Source organism: Bos taurus, chromosome 29 (genome assembly GCF_002263795.3).
Source record: "Bos taurus isolate L1 Dominette 01449 registration number 42190680 breed Hereford chromosome 29, ARS-UCD2.0, whole genome shotgun sequence".
In the NCBI taxonomy this organism is placed as follows: Eukaryota; Metazoa; Chordata; class Mammalia; order Artiodactyla; family Bovidae; genus Bos; species Bos taurus.
Genome location: NC_037356.1, coordinates 40,029,429 through 40,049,378, shown reverse-complemented (window position 1 = coordinate 40,049,378; position 19,950 = coordinate 40,029,429). Strand labels below are relative to the sequence as shown.

The window sequence follows — 19,950 nt, the reverse complement described above, 5'->3', positions numbered from 1 at the left end:
AAAGAGAATGGCTACCCACTCTAGTATTCTTGCCTGGAGAATTCCATGCACAGAGGAGCCTGGTGGGCTACAGTCCCTGGTGGGGGGACACGACTGAGCGACTAACACAGGGCAGTGAGAGAGGCAGCTCGGGGTGGGGGTGGGAATAAGCCAAGCCTAGAGACCCTGGAATCCCAGCCTATTGGCTTGGCTTTCTGGGGTGTGCGAAAAAGGGGTGTGTGGAGAGTACCTGAATTTTTGGCTGTAGATGTGACTGGCTGCAGAGTGTGTGAAACAATGGCCCTTGACCAGGGGCGGAGGAGCTGAGATTTCTGGCCACTGAGGAATTATGGGCTAGAACCTACAGATGCCTTTTTTTCCCCCCTTCCATTTTGAATTAGAACATTCAATCCAAGGAAATCTGTTCTCTACCGGAACAATCTTCATGGAGGTTTGCTTGGGGGAATTTCCTTGTCTGTTTCTCAACCAGAAAAGCTGTGGGTGGAGGTGAATGTGTGTGTGTGTGTGTGTGTGTGTGTGTGTGTGTGTGTGTTATAGGCTCCATGTGAGTTCACGGAGATGGTGTGTGTGTGTGAGTGAGTGTGCTGGGGGAGACTTGAGATGGAGGCTTGTCCCTGGGGTGCTGGCTGCCTGCTGCTCTTTGGGAAGGTGGAGGTGTGGCTGGGTGTGAGCTGTGCAGTATAAAGTCCATTTCTCGAGGTGACAGTAGGAATCCTTGACTCTGGAAAGCCTGGTTTCCCTGCTGACTGCATTCTCAGTGGCGGGGAGGGGACGATGCTGCAGCAGTCCCCGGGATAACGCCCTCCTGCTTATCCCCTTCAGTTCAGGGTAGGGGCAGGCCCTGTGTTGTTTGACGCTTCGGTGTCTGTACCTCCTTGTGTAGGAGTGTATTTGTGTGCCTGTGTGTGTTGGAGGGGCGGGGAGAGTGCTGTGGAGGCGGTGTCATTGATTAGGTGTGTAGGTATGTGCAGGGATGCATTTCTGGACCTGAAACCAGCAATGGTTTGGTTCCAGGCTTTGACAAGCGTTGGTCTTGGGCCAAGCCTTGGGCCCCTTCTCCTCCCTGCCCCAGAATCAAACAGTTCCAATTCTGTAGAGAGAGGAGAATTAGGGTTCACCTAACTTGGACTGTGTTGAGCTGACAGAGGCAGGGAAGGCCAAGTGAGACCCAGGGTTGGGAGGGCAAGGAGGCCCTTCCTTCTTACTCACTGAAGGGCTGGGGTCAAGGAAAACAAGAGGGCAGTGGAGTGGTGAGAGGGAAGCAGGGACAGAGGTTGAGATGTCTGTTTTATTCTACTGTGTGGCTGGGTTAAGTAGGGAAGGTCACTAGGCCTAGTCCCTCGCTCAGGGTCGAGATGTTAGACCTTTCGGTTCCAGCTATGCGCAAGCTGTGGGCATGGCCAGCGTGGTGGACCCAGCTCAGCGTTGGCAAAAATCCACTCCTGGTTTTTGCACACACCAGCTTCCCTTCCCGGGACCGCCGCTCTGTCGAGCCCCGAGCTGACGCCCTTCAGCCGCCACCGAGTGGAAAACGCGGAGCGGATCTGCTCGCCTTTTGGAACGGAGTCAAAGGGCACCTCGGAGGAGGTGGCCGGCCTCGCCGCTTTGCCGGGTTCGAAGCCGCTGCCATCCGGGGCGCACCGGCCAGCTGGGGCGCCTGGTGCGGTGGGACCCGCAGGCCCGAAGAGCCCCGCCGGCGGGCTCCGTGCCCTCCCCGCGGGGGCTGCGGGCGGGCGGGGCGCGGGGCGGCGGCAGTGCCCTCGGGGCGGCTCCGGGCGGCGGCGGGCGCGGGCTGCAGTACGGCTCGCGGCCGGCAGCGGGCACCGGCGGACGTCAGGCGGTGGCGGTGGCCACGGCTCTCGGCGGCGGGCGGGCGGCGCCGGCGGTGTCCCGGGCGCGCTCACACACGCGCTCACACACACACATACACACCGCCTCGTACACACTCACACACGCTCCGGCGCGCACACGCGGCGCGCAGGACGGAGGGAGGAGGCTCGGCGCGGCTCGGCGGCGGCGGCGGCGGCAGCGTGCTCGGCGGGCGGGCGGGAGGGCTGGCGGGCGGCCCCCGCTCCCCGGCTCCGCGGCTCGGTGCAGTCCGCACGGCCCCCGCCCTCGGACCCGCCCCCGGGGGTCGCCCGGCCCCATGCCCTGCAGCGGCGGCGGAGCAACGCGCGGCCGCGGGAGGCTCTAAAGAGCCCGGAGGGAGCCGGCGACGAGGGGACCATGTACCGGGACCCGGAGGCGGCCAGCCCAGGTAAGCGCGGCCCCGCGCGGTCTGGGGCGCCCCGCACCGGCGGGCAGGACGGCGGCAGCGCCGGGGCGCCGTCTCGGAGCCCCAACCGGGGGCTGCTGTCCAACCAAGCCGCACGGACTCCCCTCACCCAGGGTCACCCCAGCCCCGGGGGCGCGGGCTGGAGCGGCAGCAGCTCGGACCCCGGCCCCCCGCAGTCAGTCCGGGCACTGCCAAGCTTGATGCCCGGCGCCGGCTTCGCAGTGTCCCCACAAGGACCTCCCCCCCCACCCCCCGCAGCCCAAGGACAACGTGTGTGGCGGAGCGGGGAGCTGCCGCCCCCGCAGTGCCCTCAGAGGCACCCCTGGGTCCCAGGCAGCTTTCGGCCAAGGTTGTGGGCACGGGGAAGCGGAGTGACATCGGCCGTGACAACTGTGAACCGAGAGGGTGCCAGGGGGCAAGTGGAAATCTGGTGCAGCCGCAGGGGAGGGGGGCTTCTGGAGGGCGGTGAGCCCCAGGAACGATGAGAAGGGAGGCAGGGGTACCTGAAGGGAAAGAGAGCAGAGATTGGTGAGAATAGGGGTGCCAGGGGAATGTTCTCCAGGCCTTGGGGAGGGGGGAAGCAAAGAACCCCAAACTCACTCCTGTCCTGTCGGGGGTGGGAGGGGGAGGGGCCGTGCTCCTTTGCATTTCTGCGGAGCCGGGGAGTGGCCTGAAAGCCCACGACTGCTAGGCATCTTGGAAGCAGGAATCTTTCCACCTTTCTCGGGAAATTGCTCTGCCATTTCCTCCTTGGCTCCTGATGACGCCTCCTCACACAGTGCCCACCTGTAGACAGGTCCCCTGCCCCTCCTCCCCAGGCTCAGTCTCAACTCCCACCTGGGGTGCCCCACCCCAGACCCAGCACCCCCAGTCTGCCAGTCCTAGCAGCAGGGTCTCTGCTTCTGGGTTTCTCTCTGATGCTGAAAGCACGACACCCAAGCCCGAGGACTTGCTCCCAGACCAAGAGCCTCTAGGCTTACTGATGCTAACCTCCGGGGTCTGGGGGCCCTGGGTGGGGGGAGGGACAGCTCTGAGGTCCTCTGCAGAAGGGGCCTAGAGCCCCAAGGCTTTTGAGGGCACTCCTGTGGTGCCAGCTTTGCCCGCTCTAGCCCCAGCCCCACATTTGCTCCTTCCCTCACATTTGCTCAGCCTGCCCCCGTGTCTGTCCTCACCCTCATCAAGTCATAGCAGCTCGAGCCCACCCAGGAGGACCTTCCTGGGTGCCAGGCATTGCACTCATTCTGTGCTTGCGTATATGCATGAAAGAGGACTCAGTCTCCCACTCTATAGCCTCATGGCCACCTATGAATGTTCTCTAGGTGACGGCTGAAGGGACAGTGCCTTTGGAGACCCCTCCCTTCATTTCTCGGGACCCAGATCACCCACCTTGGCACCTTCCCCCAAGTGGGCTGCCAGCTTCCAACACTGAGACCAAGGACATAGGCGTTCTCTTCCTTGGATCGCACTCTCAGAAGCCAATAGCTCAGTGCAGAGACCAGCTCTGGGGTGTGAAGGTGGAAGGGGGATGCAGTGAGAACTCTCCCCTCCCCCTGCCAGGCTGGCAGCCTCCTGTTAGGCCAGTGGCCTGGGCCATGCCCTTGTCCCCTCTCCTTCCCTCCTCTTTCCTCCCACGCCTGGGCACCATGACATCACCACAACCCCAAGCACCTCTGCCCTCTCCACGGAGGCCAACTTGATGTGCTTGGCATCTTCTGGGCAGAGGGCCTGGAACCCAGTGCTGCCCCCTGGCCTGCTGGCAGCCCCTAGACTTTTCCTTCTCCCCCTTGAATGGGCCTCCCTGTCTGAGCCAGAGACCTGTCTTGCCCACTCCAGTTGCAGGACTCACCAGTCCTCTGGCAGGGCCAGTTCTGGTGGAAACAGATTGGCCTTACTTACAACCGGTTTACTTCTGTCTGAGGTGGGCAGTGGGCTGGATGGGGTCAGAAATAGGCTGCAGAGGGCAGAATTTGCTTTTGATCCTAGATCTCTGGGGGTCTCTGAGGAGCCAGGGACCTCAGTCTGGACTCTGCGCCCCCTGGCCTCCCTGCCCACCTCCTTTCATCCCTACAGCTCCAGGCCAGGCATTCCCCCTTCCCCAGCTCACCCCAGGCTCCCCGGACTCTGCTCCCCCAGGCAGGGAGTATGTCCCCCAAGGCTGGCACTGGATGGGAGTAAGATATGCCAATGAATTCCTGTGTGATTCAAGCCCATCCCTCTGGTCCCCCAAAGGCCAGTGGACCTTTTACATCCTCATCACTTCATCCCACTGCGTGGAACACCTGCGGCCCAATCCTTTCAAAAAAAGATCTTTGTCTCCTGTCCTCTCATGCTCCCCACTGCCCCCGGCTGGTTCCAGAAGGTCCCTGTGGTACTCTCTCCTGTAATCCATGCCCTCTGCAAGTCCCCACATGGCTCAGCCTACTGCTAAGACCATTACCCCAACAGGGGACAGGCAAGCCTGTGTGGGCCCCTGGCCCACAGGCCATTCTCTTCCGGATCTGAATTCTCTTCCTTGGCTGAAGCAACGGAACTGTGGGGCAAAGCCCGAGCCCAGTGAAGAAGGAAGACCAGCCCCCCACCCCACACCTCCATCATTCCTGCTCCAAACTCTGCCCCGCCTCCCCCCTCCCAGCCAGGCCTGCAAGCTCTCCTCCACCTTCCCGTAGACAGGCAGCCCTCTCCCGGCCCACGGCCTCCATCTTCTGTTCATCCCGAAGCTGGGCTGGCCTGGCCGCTCTGTGTCCCTGTCCCCTGGCAGGGCAGGGCCTTGGCTGGCCCACAGGGGTCAGCGTTGCAGTGGGCAGGCAGGACGGCAGCAGAGAGGGAGGCAGGGATAGGTGACCTTGCGGTGAGCGAGTGAGCAAGGCCAGAGAAGGAAAGCCTGGGCTGGTGCGGTCGCTCTGGGAGAGAGTTCAGGTCCTGAGGGCCGCCAGCTCTGGCCCCAGCCCTCCCTGAACTTGTCCTTGGGGATAGTAGTACTTAAAGTCTCCTCTGTCTGTCCACCTGCTAGCGGACTCTGCTCCCCCCTACAGCAGCTCTGCCGGGTACGTCATTCCTAAGGAGTGTGGAGAACACCCCACGGGCCAGGGGGCCTTGGCACAGCAGGTCTTCTCTCTCAACCCCAAGACCAACCCCTCCACCTGTGGGCACAAGTGAGGGGCAGAGGCTGCTGGCTGGTGTGTGGGACAAGAATCAGGGCCTGGCCGAAAGGGCAGATTGGGGCTATACACTGTGAGGGCCATCAAGGTCAGGGACGGGGGCTGGGGTGTGGGACGGCCCAGGGAGGCCTGACCATCCTACCGTTTCACAAACTCTCCCCTCCCACCCCCACCCACCCCACCTGCACAGGCCCAGACCTCCCAGGCCTGCCTCCCGGGCTTGAGTCAGAGTCTCGAGCTGAAGATCACGGGACCTCCCGACGGGCCATGGCTGGTGGCAGGGCTGGATGTGTGACTTCTGTGGGGCTTGGGTCAAGGTAGCCAGCACCCCCAGACTGTAGCGTTTCTAGGACCAGCCCCCACCCTTGGCCTTGGGTTGTGCTGTTCAGTGGCCTTGTGCGGACAGCTTGACTAACAGGCTGGGGGGCTCAGGACCAGGGGATGGTGGAGGGGAAGAGAACCTCACAGCCCCTCCTGGTTCAGGAAGAAGGGCTCGAGCAGGCTGGACCAGCATGGGAGTGCACAGGCCAGGAGGTGACAGGGGAGGCACAGCTGGAAGGCAGAGGAACAGGTGGGCGTCAGGTGGACAGAGACAGGCCCCGGGCAGCTAGGGCTTGGCTGACCCCAAGCTCAGGCCCCAGGGACAGTGAAAGCAGCGTGGGGTGACGCTGGTGACAATGGAGGGCTGTCCCCTTCTCGCCGGCTCCGACCTACCCGAGGGACAGGCAGAGGAGGGGTGGGCGGTCCCCTCTCCCCCTCCACCTCCCTCCGCCTGACCCGCCCACCCGCCCCCTATTCTCTCAGGGACTCTGAATTCTTATTGAATCCGCTGGACCGTTTTCAATAGCTGCTTCCCCCAGGGAGTGAGGCCAGGAACAGCAGAGAGAGGCGTGGTGAGGGGGGCCTCCAGGAGGGTGTGGGGGCTGGGAGGTGGGGGCGGGAGGCCCAGTCCTGAGCAGAGGACTCTTGGCTGGAAGAGGAGTCGGCCGTACAGGCTCCCCAAAGGCTCTGAGGCCTCTCGGGTGGGCCCGAGAGGCCCTGCATGGGGCCAGCACCCTGTCACCTGGGCATGCCCGGCAGGTGGCACATGCCACCCGTAAGGTCAGCGCTGTCTGTTGGGGCGGTCACTGATCTGGCCTGCTGCCGGAGCCAGCCTGTGCCAGACCTAGCCCGGGTGACCGCCCGCCTTGCCAGGGAACCCCAGCCAGTGGTACCAGGTGGACCGTGCCAGTTCCACGGACATGGACGTCCCTGACCTTCCGGGCAGCGGGGGCAGCCTTGCTGGGCCCTGTCCAGCTCGTGTCTAGAGGGCAGGGCTTCGTCTCACCCCGCAGAATTCCCCAAGGGTTGGAACAGAGTTGGTAGACAAAATGGGACCTGTGGAAGGGGCTGGATGGTGCCCAGAGCCTGTGCCCGGAGCTCTGAACCCAGCTGGTCGGAAGGTGGGCTGGTGCGTCGGGCCTGCCCCGGGAGGCTCTGCAGCATCTGCCTGGAGGGGTCCCTTGGCAGAACTGTATCACCTGCGGGGCTGAGCTGGAAGCTGACCCAGACGGTGAGCTGGGAGGTTTGGGGAACTGATGGATCTGAGTGACTGCGGGTGTGGGGCCCCAGCACCCAGGAAAGGGAGGGCAGGGCCGGTGGGCAGAAGTGCTGGGCTGTGTATGTACTTGGGTGCAGGCGGGTGGCAGCTGGACGGCCCTAATAGCTCATCCAAGTGCCATGCCCGCTGTAAACAGGAGCTAATAAGTGGATTTGTAGCGAGGTGTGTCAAGGTGCGTGGGGAGCTGTGACAGAGAGCGTTGGGGGAGGGCAGCTCCCCTGGCCCTGTACCCAGCCAGGCGGAGCCTGTGCCCTCCAGGGGCCCTGCCTGCCCCCTGCCACACCCTCCCACCTGCCAGCTTGGCTGCCTGCAAGGCCTCCATCTGCTGGGAGCAGGGCCTCACCTGGCTGTGCAGTGTGCACGGCAGGGATGTTAGGGTGGATGGGGGGGTGGGGTTGGAGCTTTGGTGTGTACAGATACGGGGAGGCCCAGGACAACATGTGAATCTGTCAACATGTGTGTGTGTGTAACTGGGTGTGTATACGTGTTTCTCCAACTCGATGTGTGTGTGTATACACCCCTTCCCAGAGCTCTCAGAGGAGAACTGCCTCCCCCCATGTTGGTAGTGGCCCTGCTCCTCCGATGCCCTTCCTGGGGCGGAGGGAGCTGGGGTTCTCCAGCTGGCCAGGGTAGAAAGACGGTGACCCTTTCTGCCCATCGGAAGAGGCGGGCCGGAGGTGCTGGTTGCCTCGGAGAAAGGGGAGAACTTTGCACCTGTAGAACCCTGCCAGCCCTGTGGCTCCCGAGCGCTCAGGAGCCCCCAGAGTGAGAGGAGAGGTGCCAAGGCATCCATCCTAGCAGGTGGGGGTCTCACAGCACGGGCTGGCAAAGCGTGCACCCTGCTTCCAGCTGGGGTGGGGGGTGGCGTGGGGTGTGGGAGGCCTCGAGGGGTACCGGCGTGAGGCACTCCATGAGGGGAGCAGAGGAGGGAGCTGTGTGGCAAATGTGTCCAATTAAATTACTTCAAACCCTGCCGCAGCAGCTGCTCCCGGCGGGGCCCTGGGTACAAATTGGATCCGTCTCATTACCGCGGGGTGGTGTCAGCGGGGCCATAGAGCAGTGGCCAGCTCAGCTAGCGCACGGCCAGCCCCCTCCTGCCCTGCCCAGCCTGGGCCTGCCATGACACCTGCGGGTACTGGCTCCCTCCAGCATCCCTCAGGTTCCTCAAGTCCCCTGGGTCCAGATCCTGGGGCTCCCTGTATACCTTCTTGCCATCCCAACCCTCACTCCTGGCAGCCCAAGGCTTCCTCTGCACCCTCACTTTCTTTCTCCAGGAAAATGGGAGTTTCCTGCTTTATGGCAATCCACTCCCATATCCTTGCCTGGAAAATCCCATGGACAGAGGAGCCTGGGGGCTACAGTTCATGGGGTCGCAAAGAGCTGGACATGACTGAGTGACTGAGCCGACACATCCTGCTTTATAGGGGGTCCAGCCTAAGGAAACCCCTCTTAGATCATCCAACAGACTTTGTTCCCTCCACTGATAGTAACAGCAGGACAATAATAGAAAGTTCTTATTTATGGAACATTTGGTATGTGCTACGCACTTCATGTCCATGCAGCAAGGGATGGCTTGCTTAAGCCAGGTGTCTGGGGTCAAACAGCTTCTGGTAGAGACACTTGCGACTGTGTCCCTAAAGCAAGTCCCCCCACCACCCTGGCCTCAGTTTCCTCCCCTGTTAAATGGGTATGATGCTGGTTCTTACCTCCCATGGAGTCAGAGGATGAGGCGAGATAAGGCAGGAAACATCTTTAGCAGAAAGCCCAGCAGATAGTAAACACTCAACCAGCGACAGCTGTTATCAACATTACCCTGCACTGAGTGATTGATGTGCGGGATGCGGGTTCTGGAAGCTCCAAGGAGGACAGGCCTGCCTCAGCCCCACTCCACCCTGCTGCCGGCAGTGGGAGGGCTTCACGGAGGCAGTGTCGGTCCGTCTACTTCAGAATAGCAAAGATGTGTGGAGCATTCAGTAGATGCCACGTGCTCTTCTAAGCCCTCGATGTACGTTAGCTGGTCCATTCTCAGACCACCCTGGGACGGCGGAACTTGCAGTTAGAAGTTGATTTGGGACCAGCCACACTGCCAGACCCAGGAGCATGAGCCTCGGGTCCAGGGTTTTGGGTTTTGGAGGGAGAATGAGCTTGCCACGTGAGCAGGCAGGAAGGAGTCATTCCACGTGGTGGGGACAGCATGTGCAGTGCCCTGGACGTGTGTCAGGTCTCGGCCGGTCGAGGCAGCAGTGAGTGTCTAAGCCTGCAGGGCTGGAACGGAGGTCTTTGGGGGCCGTAGTAGGAGACTTGAAAGGCATGGCAACCCACTGCAGTATTCTTGCCTGGAGAATCCCCTTGGACAGAGGAGCCTGGTGGGCTACAGTCCGTGGGGTCGCAAAGAATCTGACACAACTGAGCAACTAAGCACAGGAGTCGAGGCTTGGGCCAGCTGATGAAGCTCCTGGCGTTCTGAAGTAGGAAAATTGGACATTTTTTTTTTAATTTGGGCAATGGCAGGCTATGGATGGCTTTTCAGCATTCTCTATGAAGAACTTTAACGCAGCAGTGTGGAGGGTGGGAAGCCTGGTGGCAGGCCCACCTATGGAGCTGCATCCCCAGCCATTAACGTCTTTGTTCCCACCTCTGTCCAGCCCCTCCACTGTCTCTTACCTGCCCAGGGCTGTGTTGAGAGCACCCTTAGCAGGAGGTCTGGGGCTCTGCCCTTGGAAAGCTTGTGGTGGGTAATGGGCAGTCAAGGGAACAGCCTGGTGCAGGGGGACATGGCTGTACACCCCCAGGGGCTTACCTAGGGGGCCGGGGTATCAGAGGAAGTCTCCCGGGGAGAGATGTAGAGCCAAGTGGGGTAGTCCCAGGGCCCACTGAACACAGTAAAGGCTCCTGAGAATCAGTCCTGCACCCCACCCCCCACCATGGGTATCAGGGCTTGGCCCTGGAGGAGCCGTACTGCTCAAGCTCCAGCTGCCAGGCCTGAGCTCCAGAGCCCCACTGGAGCCAGCCTGTCTCCACAGCAACTAGGCAGGCCGCCCCCCTCTCCATGCCCACGGCCCCTGGCACAATGGCCCATTCACAGCAGGGCCTGGGTACGTCCTCCCACTTCCCTAAGGGGGTCATCCCAGAGCGAACGCCCTCACACCCAGGCACTGGCAGCAGATGAGCGTGTTGGCATTTGAGTCTGTGTGCACGTGCAATGGGCATGGGTGCCCCATAGCAGGAAGCAGGGGGTGGGGATGGTCTATGATTTCTGCCCACCTTAGCTGGGGGTTTGTTTCCCTGGGGGAGAGGGTCCAGTGGGTACCAAAGAGGATGAACTCTGGGCTCCTGCCTCAAGGATCATGGTAAGGAGGAGGATTTGCCAGTGGGGGAAAGCCGTAAGGGGGATCTCTCAGCAGTGCCTGGTGGACCCACAGACCACCTCGTTCTACATGTACGGCTTTCATCTAGTCTTCACAGCAGCCCCTCGAGGGAGATATCGTTACCGCTGTTGCACAGATGAGGAAACTGAGGCCCAACGAGGTGGAGCGTCTCTCCAGGTCACTCAGTAGAGCAGGGCATGGAATTGCACATCAGCCTCATCACCAAGCCCTGGTCTTAACCACTGCACCACACTGCCCTTATCCTGAGCCAGCCTGTCTCTTGGTCCATTGCTCAGAAGGGAGGGCTAGGGATGGGTACTGGCCTCAGAGCTGGACCCAGAGTATATCCCAGCACCTGCTTTAGTGCCCGGCGTCCCCTAAAGCTTTATTGCCAGGCCCCTGGAGTGGGGCGGAGCCTCCTTCCCACCATATCTTCTCTCCCTCTCTCTGGGCGACGTGGAAAGATCCTCTCACTCAGAAGGAGGCACCCCTTACTCCCTACTTGGCACCTGCCAGCCCTGGAGGAGCCTGATGAATCGGCTGTGTGTGTGCCCCTCCTCACAACCCCGTTCCTCCCTCTCCAGCCCCCGCCTGGTTAGGGAGGTGCGAAGGGAGCGATTTCACAGCCTGTCAGCTGAGGCCTAAAAATACACAGAACTCTGAGATGCTTGGGCAGGGGGAGGAGAGAGCAGGGACCAAGGATGGGGTGGGGGGTGTGCACCGGTAACTTGGCCAGAGTAGCCCTCTCGGCATCACAGTCCTGCTCGGCAGTGGTGGACAGACCCTCTGTCCCCTGGTTCCCTGTCTGGCCCCATATCTGGCGATGACAAAGGGGAGTTGGCATCTCTAGGGTCCTGAGGGGCTCAGCTCTGCACTCAGACCTAAGGGAGGGCTTAGTGTCCGATGGGAACCATAGCCCCTGGGCCCCCAGAGCCTCTGATCAATGGCTCTTTCTCCCTCTCCTCCCCCCGGGTTGGCTGGCATCTTTGGGCTGTGGGAGCCAGGCTGGGCCTGTGCCTGCTTCCTTCCTGGAGAAGGTGCCTGCTTCTGTTAGGGGAGAGGCGTGAGGAAGGCAGCGTGGATGGGGGTGCCGGCAGGTGTGCGATGTGACGTGCAAGCCACCCAGGCACTGGTGGGGGGAGGGGGACGCAGAGGAGAAGGGGTGTGGCGGCCCACGTCACTGCCACGTGGCCATATGCTGAAGCCTGGCACACGGCTCCCTTGAGTCAGCCAGTGCCCAGAAAGGGGGCCGTGCGTGCGCGTTCATGTGGGCCTGCTGGAGCTGGCCTGTTCTTGCGGCCACGGATGGTCGTGTGTGGCTATTCCAGACAGAAACTGGGCGGAAGCACAGGAGTGGGTGTGGCAGCATGAGCAGACGCATGTTGTGTTATGCAGACACGTGATGGCGGGTGTGCCTCCCATGTGGAAGCATGATGGTGTGTGTGCCAGGGCCGAGGAACATAGGCAGATCTCTCTGGGGCACCAAGCAGGGGCGGAGAGAGTCATTAGGGAAACTGCAGAGTGGCAGGCAGAGCATGGGCTCTGGATCAAAAGTAATGGGGCCCAAATCCCAGATCAGCCATGTATTGATTAGAATTGTGCCCTTGGGCAAGTTACTTAACCTTTCACTGCCTCATTTTCCCATCTCTAAAACAGGCAATAATAGCTCTTACTTTAGAGTGGGCTGGAAGGGGCTGCTGAGTTAACATCCATATGCTGCCTAGAACCGTGTCTGTCACAAAGTTAGTATCATGTATACCAGCTCTGCCTGGAGAATTCCATGGACAGAGGAGTCTGGCGGGCTACAGTCCATGGGGTTGAAAAGTGTCGGACATGACTGAACAACTAACACACACACAAATACACACATACATACATACATACATACATACAAGCTCTATTATCTGGTCCTACCCTTTGATGGAGAAGGAAATGGCAACCCACTCCAGTATTCCTGCCTGGGAAATCCCATGGACAGAGGAGCTGGGGTGGGTGTGGCTACAGTCCATGGGGTCACAAAGGGTCAGACATGACTTAGTGACTAAGTAACAGCTCTTTGATGATATAGGTGGGAGAACCAAGGCCAGAGAGGGCAAAGGACCTGCCCAAAGTCGCACAGTATGTTAGTGGCAGAGCCAGAACTAGAACCCGGACCCCAGCACTGTAAAACAGGGCTTATTCAAGTCTAGGATCTCCTTTGGGCCATCAGAAGCCTCCACAACACAGAACTGTAACCCCATTGGCATCTGGGGCCTAGATTCTACCAGGGCTGGGCTAGGATCTTGCAAATTCAGGGCTCTGAGCATCTCCAGATAATGCCAGGGTGCAGGGGTCCTCAGAGCAGTAGCCAGCCACCAGAGTTAGAACCATGCCATTGGTTAGTCTGCAGACTTGGCCAATTACTCAACCCTCCCGAGTCTCCATTTCTTCCCTATAATAGAATAACAGTAATACATACTTTATAAGGTTATCGTGGGGATTAAATGAGATCTGCATGTAATGTCTTAAGTGGCTGGAACACTGTACCTAGTAAGTGCTCAATAATGTTAGCTGCAATTATAACCCATGCAGAACCCTCCCACCCAGGGCTCCATAAATGGTGACTTCCTTTGCTTCCCTTCCAGCCCCTGGAAACCCTCGCTGCCTTCTGCCTGCCACCCCACACTCCACAAGGCTTAGACGGATCAGGGACTGACTTGCTGGCAACCAAGACCTGTCTTGTCTCCTGTTATTGGCTTCACCCAGGAGGGAACAGGACCCACCACTGAGACTTAGCCCCTGAGCTCTTTTCATCTGGCCTCCTCGCTCACTTGTTCTGTGACCTTGGACAAGCTCTGTTTCCTCTCAGGGCCTTGATCCTCCTCTCCGTAAAGTGGAGGGGCTGGACCACACAGCCCCAGAGCCCCTTGGTCACATGGCTTTGTGACCCAGGAGGGTCCTGGCTTAGCCTGCTGGAGGGGGCGGCAGGTTGGCAGAAAGGAGAGTCGGCTGGCTGCCCTGGATGAGTGAAGCATCTGGGGCTTCAGCCGGCTGGTGCCCTGCCATCCTGCCCGCCCGCACCTGTGGCTGCGTAGGAGGGCGGGCAGGCCCGGCTGGCTGGGCACTGACATTGGGGGAGGCTCAAGGACAATGACGTAGAGAAAGCCCTTCTTCTCAGGGCCCTGGGAGCGGCCACTCCAGCTGCCCTCCCCCGCTCTCCTCCCCTTCTCCCTAGGGCTTTCCTTCAGCAATGCCTCCTTCCCCCTTCCTGGAGTCCCCCGGTATCTCCCCGCCTCTACCTTTTCCACTTCTGTCATCTTGACCATTTTCCAGGGTTCCGTCTTTCTCCCTTGGCAGAGGGGAAATCTCTCCCTCCTCCTCTGTCTCCCTGCTTCCTGAGATGCCTCCTTGTCCCTTCCTATGACGTGTCCCCGATTCTCTGGATCTTCCTGGCTCCCCCTGCTCCTCCCGAGCCTAGGTCTCTCTCTCACTCTGCCTGGCATGTCTAGGCTTCTTCCAGCTTCTTGTCCCCTGGCGCTCTCTCACATCAGAGCTGTAGCATCCCCGCCTCCCTTCTTCCCATTTCTTGGAGTACCTGACTCCACCACCCGTCCCCCCGCCCTCAAAAGTTTCCTGGCCTCCTTCCGATGATGGGGCTGGTCCAGGCAGTTTCTGTGGCTGGTGCTGCTCCCTAGGATCTCAACAATCCCCCACCCCCATGAGTTGAGAAAAGGGGTCAGCCCAGGGCCCAGGGACTGGCAGTCTTGCCTCCTAATTAGCAGGAAGTAATTGCCTGGAAAAAAAAAATCATTTCGAATGAGACTCCGAGACTCCAAGTTAGAGCTGAGCCAACTGATGGCCCCTAGAGAGCAGGAGAAAGGAAGCAGCTCAGGTCAGGGCCTCAGGAAGACCCCCAGGAGATGAAGGTCCTTAAGACCCCCTTGCTGGTTTGCCTGCAGGACCCCAGCCATGAAGAAGTAGGGAGAGAGAGAGCACTGGGCTAGGAGCCCCACCATCTTCACCTGAGTTCTGGCTCCATTACTCATTGTGTGACATGGAACAAAACTTATTCCTTTGAGCCTTAATTTTTTTTTTTCCTCCCCTGTAAAATCGGAAGAGGGCCTCAGTATCATGAGAGTTGATTCAAACAGTGGCTTTGAAAGCAATTCGCAGGCTGTAAGGTGCTGTGGGAGGGTGAAGTTTTCCTCCATGTGGTTCTCAGCTGAGACATGATGATGATGGAGGGGTGGGGTGGCTTTAGAAACCCCTAAGGGGGCAGTGAAGCTTCCCAAAGAACATGGAAGGATGGGGTGGTAGATCCAGTTGAGCTGTAAGGTTAAGGGCAGAAAGATGTGGTTTCCCTTGCTGGTCTCAATACTCATCAGCTGCACCCCAACTGAGTGGTCACCTCACCTCTCTGAACCCCACTTTCCTTATCTGTAGGATGTTGACCATGATGCTTCCCTGGGGCAGCGGGGTTTGGCCAGGCTAAATGAGATAATGTTCACAGAGCTCTCAGCACAGCGCTTGTCCTGTAGTAACTGCTCAATGTATATTAGCTCTATCTGCTGTAATTAAGTGGCTTCCCTGGTGGCCCAGCTGGTAAAGAATCTGCCTACAATGCAGGAGACCTGGGTTTGATCCCTGGGTTGGGAAGATCCCCTGGAGAAGGGAAAGGCTACCCACTCCAGTATTATGGCCTGGAGAATTCCTCAAACTGTATAGTCCATAGGGTTTCAAAGAGTTGGACACGACTGAGCAACTTTCACTTCACTCACTGTAATTAAAGGCTATTATCTTTACTCCCTGCCTGGATCCAGAGAAGCTGATTCAGGGTGTTGTCTTCAGGTGGTTTGATTTGTTTTGCTGTTTGTTTTAGGAAGAGAAGAATTTCTGCACCCAGTGAGGCTAATACAAGCAATCCCTAGAGACACCAAGCTGCCTTGCCTCTCCAAGAGCCCCTACCTGTGGGGTGGGGGGAACAGGCTTGGGCTGCAGCTGTGGCCCTCTCCCCCAAGACCCATTCTTCATAGGAAAGAGCTGTGGGCACGTTTCTTATTTGGGTGGATGTGAGGTAGAGAGACTATGCCATGGTGAAGGCATATTACAGGCCTTAGTGTTCATTTTGTTAGGACTGGCCTGGCAGCAGGAGAAAAGGTTGCGTTTGTTTAAACAGGTCTACCCCACCCACCTTGGAGGAGAGAACAGGAAGTTTCACCTGGTAGGGTCCAGCTGTGTGGGTTGAAGTTGCCGTGAATGGAGCAGCACAGCACCCCAAGGCGGCCGGAAAACAGTTGGACAGCCTGCAGCGTTTGTGTGTTGGACAGCGCTGCAAGCTCAGAGCTCCAGATTGCCCCAGGAGGGGTGAGGGGGCGGCGGGGGCCCAACCGTCTGCTGCTCCTTCCCCACACTCCCGGCGCCACCCTGGGGACCCTTCTGTGTGCCTGCTCTGAGCGCAGTACCCGCGCTAGCCGCCAGGAGGCAGTGTGGTGGGGGGCTACCCTGAGGGAAGGGGATGCCGCATTTTCATTATCTGGGAAGCTCTTTTTATCAGGAGCAGGGCTGCTGACTGGGGTTCTTGGCATCTTCAGGCCTCATCCAGGAAAAGGGGGTTCTTGGGGTTGGCTGCTCGCTGCTGGGTCTTCAACTTGGGACTTATCAGGGAGTAATTAGCAGAGGAAAATGGGACCGCCACGCTGCAGTCCCGGAAAAGGGCGCGGCCCTGGGACCGATTTCTGTTTCAGCACCAAGGACAGAGGCGATGTGCCGATCGTTGTTTAAGCACCGCGGACAGAGTTCAGAGCAGCGGGCTCCGTGGATCCATCCAAGTAATTTGTGGTGCAAATAATACCACCAGAATATGGAAGAACAACAGCTCCAAGAAGGAATCTCAGATCCTTATATTCTAACGCGGAGACAGGGCCAGAGAGTTGAGTTAGTTGCCTAAGATCACACAGCCACAGTGACAGTGGGTGGCAGAACTGGATTCAGATCCACAGTGGTCTCTCTCCATCCACCTCCTCCGACACCTTGATCCCAGCGAGTTAATCCCTCCTTCTTGAACATCTCTGGGAGCAGCTTCACATTATGTTGCATCCCCCGGAATTTTGAGCTGGCGAGGATTAAGTGTATCCCCTCCCCCACCAAAAACTCAAGTCGGGAATTTGAATCCCAGGAGAGAAGATTCCTAGCCCCCATGGCTTTCATGGCTCCGAGCCTCAGGTGGGAAGGTGTCACGGCAGGACAGGTGCCCTGTCTTGTAAAGAAGTGTATGACTTGCGGAGGTAGAGTTGAGTCATCAGCATGAGGAACTCTTAAGTGCTCTGAGGTCCTCAAATAAAATATAGCACACCATTCCAATCCCAGCTTCTTTGCAGCTGTGTATTATTAATAACAATAAGATGCTGATTTAGGCCAAGGCACAACAATGCATTATTCATAAGAGTAACTAGTGGTCAAGGCCTGCACTTAATCATCACACGTCCCTGATCCTGCCCCCGCTGCACACACCTGGTGGAGAAACCCTCTATCTGAGCTTCTCCTTTTCCTGGGCTCTTGCTGCCCTGATGGACATGATCATTTTCATGGCTGCCCAGGCAACTCATCAGGTTTTGAGTCAGGGTGAGTGACAGGTTCCAGGCTAGCTTCTGGCTGGACACCCTTCAGTCTGAGCTCCCTGCTCAGAGCTGGCACCTGGTCCTCTCTGTCCTGAATGGCTTTCACCCTGAAGACTTCCAGACTCAGTAGGTCTCTGGGGTCTACAGATGTCCTGTAACCCTCCCTACACACACCCTTTTTTGAGGCTGAGGACTAAGCCAGATGCACCAGACTTCCCTAAGCCAAGAATTGTAGGAGTTTGGGGGTGTGGCTTTAGTGAGGGGAGGGAGTCACCAGATAGAAGATACCCTCGACACCTCCATTAAATATGACAATGGATTTAAAATCCTCAGTAAACTCTGGAGCACTGTCAACTGTTCTGCACTAAACAAACCTGAGCCGTGTTACCAAGGCCATGTTCTCTGCTGGAAGACAGAACAGAGGTAGAGAAGGCATGGATGAGGTCCTTGTAGTTCACCAGGCCCCACTCCCTGATGAGGAGTCAGAGTTCTTGTGGATCCTGACATGTCCCCGTCCAATTTCTTGCTGGAACGGCTCCTGGCCCATCCAGATAATCCTTCATTCGCTGTTTACTCACTTGGCATCTCTTCTGAATTCTAAACTGTCTGCATCCAGCCGGCCTCTGCGGCCCCTGCCAGCACACTCTCCCTGGCTCACTCACGCATTATCTGTTTTTATTACAGTCAAGGTTGAGGAGGCTTGCTCGTGCTAAGCCCCTATTTTCAGCTACTTGTAACTTTCCAAAACAATTCCCTTTGGGCCTCCTCTTTCACCAGCCTTGTTCCTGCCCCAGGTGAGGCCAGAGAGCTTGTGGGTGCCTCCGCTGCTTTCTGAAGGACACTCAGAGAGACTGTCTGGAGGGTATGGGGGTAGAGCAACAGCCCAGCGCTCCTGGGAAATGAGAGGCTCTCTTTCCTCTCCTTTTTCTTTTTCCCTTCTACCTGTCCATCTCATTTTCTTTTTCTTGTTGGAAGGAATGAGCTGCCCCCATTCCCAAGGTGGGTGGCCTGGAGTGGGGGAGTTTTCAAGTGAGGAAAGGGCAGAAAATTCAGCATGACAGGAAGCCTGGAGCTTTGCCTGGCTGTTTGGGGTTCAGAGTTTAGCTCACTGGTTTTCTGTTGCTTTCTCCTACACTCTGCCTTTTTCTGGCTTCCTTGTGCATGTTGGGTCGAGAAGAGGAAGGGAGGTGGGGTAGGTGCCAAAATTGTTCCCCTTCCTATGCCCAAATAGTCCTGGGGCTGGTAGGCTCTGCCCTTGCCCTGCCACCCTCCCCCATTTCCATCTGCTCTGCATGCACGTGGAGGGGTGCTTCCTGTGGAAACCTGTGACTCCAGCTTTCACTGTTTTCCACCTCGAACGTCATCCTGCAGCCACCAAAGGATGGTGGGGGGAGGTGCTGGGGCATGATACATTGCGGTGCAGAATCAAGTGGGAGGAGGCAGGATCGGGATGGGAAAGTGATGGCAGATGTAGTCCCAACCACCCCCAACATCACTGCCTCATCTCTGGAAGAGTGGTTGCACCCTAGTCAGCACCTGAGACAGGGCCCTGGGTGAGTCCTCAGATACCCCACTCACCCCTTCTTCCTGCTCCTACCCTGTCTGGCCCCAAACACCCAATCCCCAACCTATTCTGAGACTTTAGAACATCTTAGCATCTATCTGATGGAGAAGGAGAAGGCAATGGCAACCCACTCCAGTGTTCTTGCCTGGAGAATCCCAGGGACAGGGGAGCCTAGTGGGCTGCCGTCTATGGGGTCGCACAGAGTCGGACACGACTGAAGCGACTTAGCAGCAGCAGCATCTATCTGATGAGGATGCTTTACTGAGGCCAAGGGCTGGACCAGTTGAGGAAGGAAGGAGCAAAGATGTGTGGGTAGGAGGGGTCTCTTACCCACTTTTCTCCAAGAAGTGCTTGGAGAAGTTTGTGGAAAGTGGAAGCCCTTTCCCTTTTGATGTGGAGCAGTTTTAAATTCTTTATTGAATTTGCTACAGTGTTGCTACTTTTAAAAAATGTTTTGGTTTTTTTGCCACAAGACACGTGGGATCTGAGCTCCTGACCAGGGATAAAACTGGAACCCCTGCACTGGAATGTGAAGTCTTAACCACTGGGCTGCCAGGGAAGTCCTCCTGGCTGCTCTTTATATTTTGTGTTCACTCGTTTCTTTCTTCCCTTCCGTCTCTCCTTGAAGCAACTTATTTTAAGGCTTAACTCCCATGGGGCACAGAGTTGAGGCCTTCCAGACTCCAGGTCCACTCCTGGCTTTGTCTCTCCTCTGCTGTGTGTTCTCAGGCAAGTATTTACCCATTCTGAGCCTCAGTTTCCTCCTTTGTGAAATGAGGATGAGAGGGTTTACCTTCAAAGGGCTGCTGAGGACCTGAACATGATTCAGTGTTGAGCATACACTAGTTACTATGATTAAAGGCACTTGGTGAGGAAAGCAAGGCCTTGCGATCTGAGGATGCCCCAAAGAGGGAAGCAGTCTAGGTTAGGAGGGTGTGAGGGTAATGGGACAACTTTGGAAGGGCTGGATGTGGGGAGTGTGAATGTCACCATCAGACTGTCAGAGCAAGTGAATTCTTGGGGAAAGAGTCTGTGTGCCCAGATTCCCAGCATGTCCACTAGTTTCTCTATATTGTGTCCTGGGCCATGGGCTGTGGGAAACCCAAGCAATGAGGAGAACCCCATAGGCCCTGCTTGAGGGACAGGCCTACTCCCAAGAAAAGGAGGTTGGACATAAGACAGTTAATTCAAGTTTGGAGAAGGAAGAGACTGCTGTGAGCACTTGTCATCAGGGAGGGCTTCCTGGAGGAGGTAAGCTCATGTGGGGCCTTGAATAATTTCATGCATTTGTTTAGCACTTATTTATCCAGCCTTTCCTGTGCACCAGACCTTGGGCTACAGAGATGAGTGATCTGGGGGTCTCAAATCTCCAAGTGTTCCCCGTGGGGG

At 57.8% G+C, this 19,950-nt stretch overlaps 1 protein-coding gene and 1 non-coding gene across 9 annotated transcripts in view; both read left to right on the top strand.

The window, feature by feature from the left end:
• Positions 1 to 1,948: 1,948 nt before the first annotated feature.
• SYT7 (synaptotagmin 7) overlaps positions 1,949 to 19,950 on the top strand; it is a 63,341-nt gene continuing 45,339 nt past the window's right edge. For all 8 annotated transcript variants that reach the window (XM_024987692.2, XM_024987688.2, XM_024987690.2 and 5 more), the window contains exon 1: positions 1,949 to 2,257. In XM_024987692.2, coding sequence (XP_024843460.1) covers positions 2,227 to 2,257 — 31 coding nt within the window. In that variant the 5' untranslated portion in view covers positions 1,949 to 2,226. The remainder of the gene's footprint in view (positions 2,258 to 19,950) is intronic.
• MIR2885 (microRNA mir-2885) lies at positions 2,278 to 2,335 on the top strand. Its single transcript, NR_036350.1, has one exon. It is a non-coding gene; the product is annotated as a microRNA mir-2885 (primary transcript).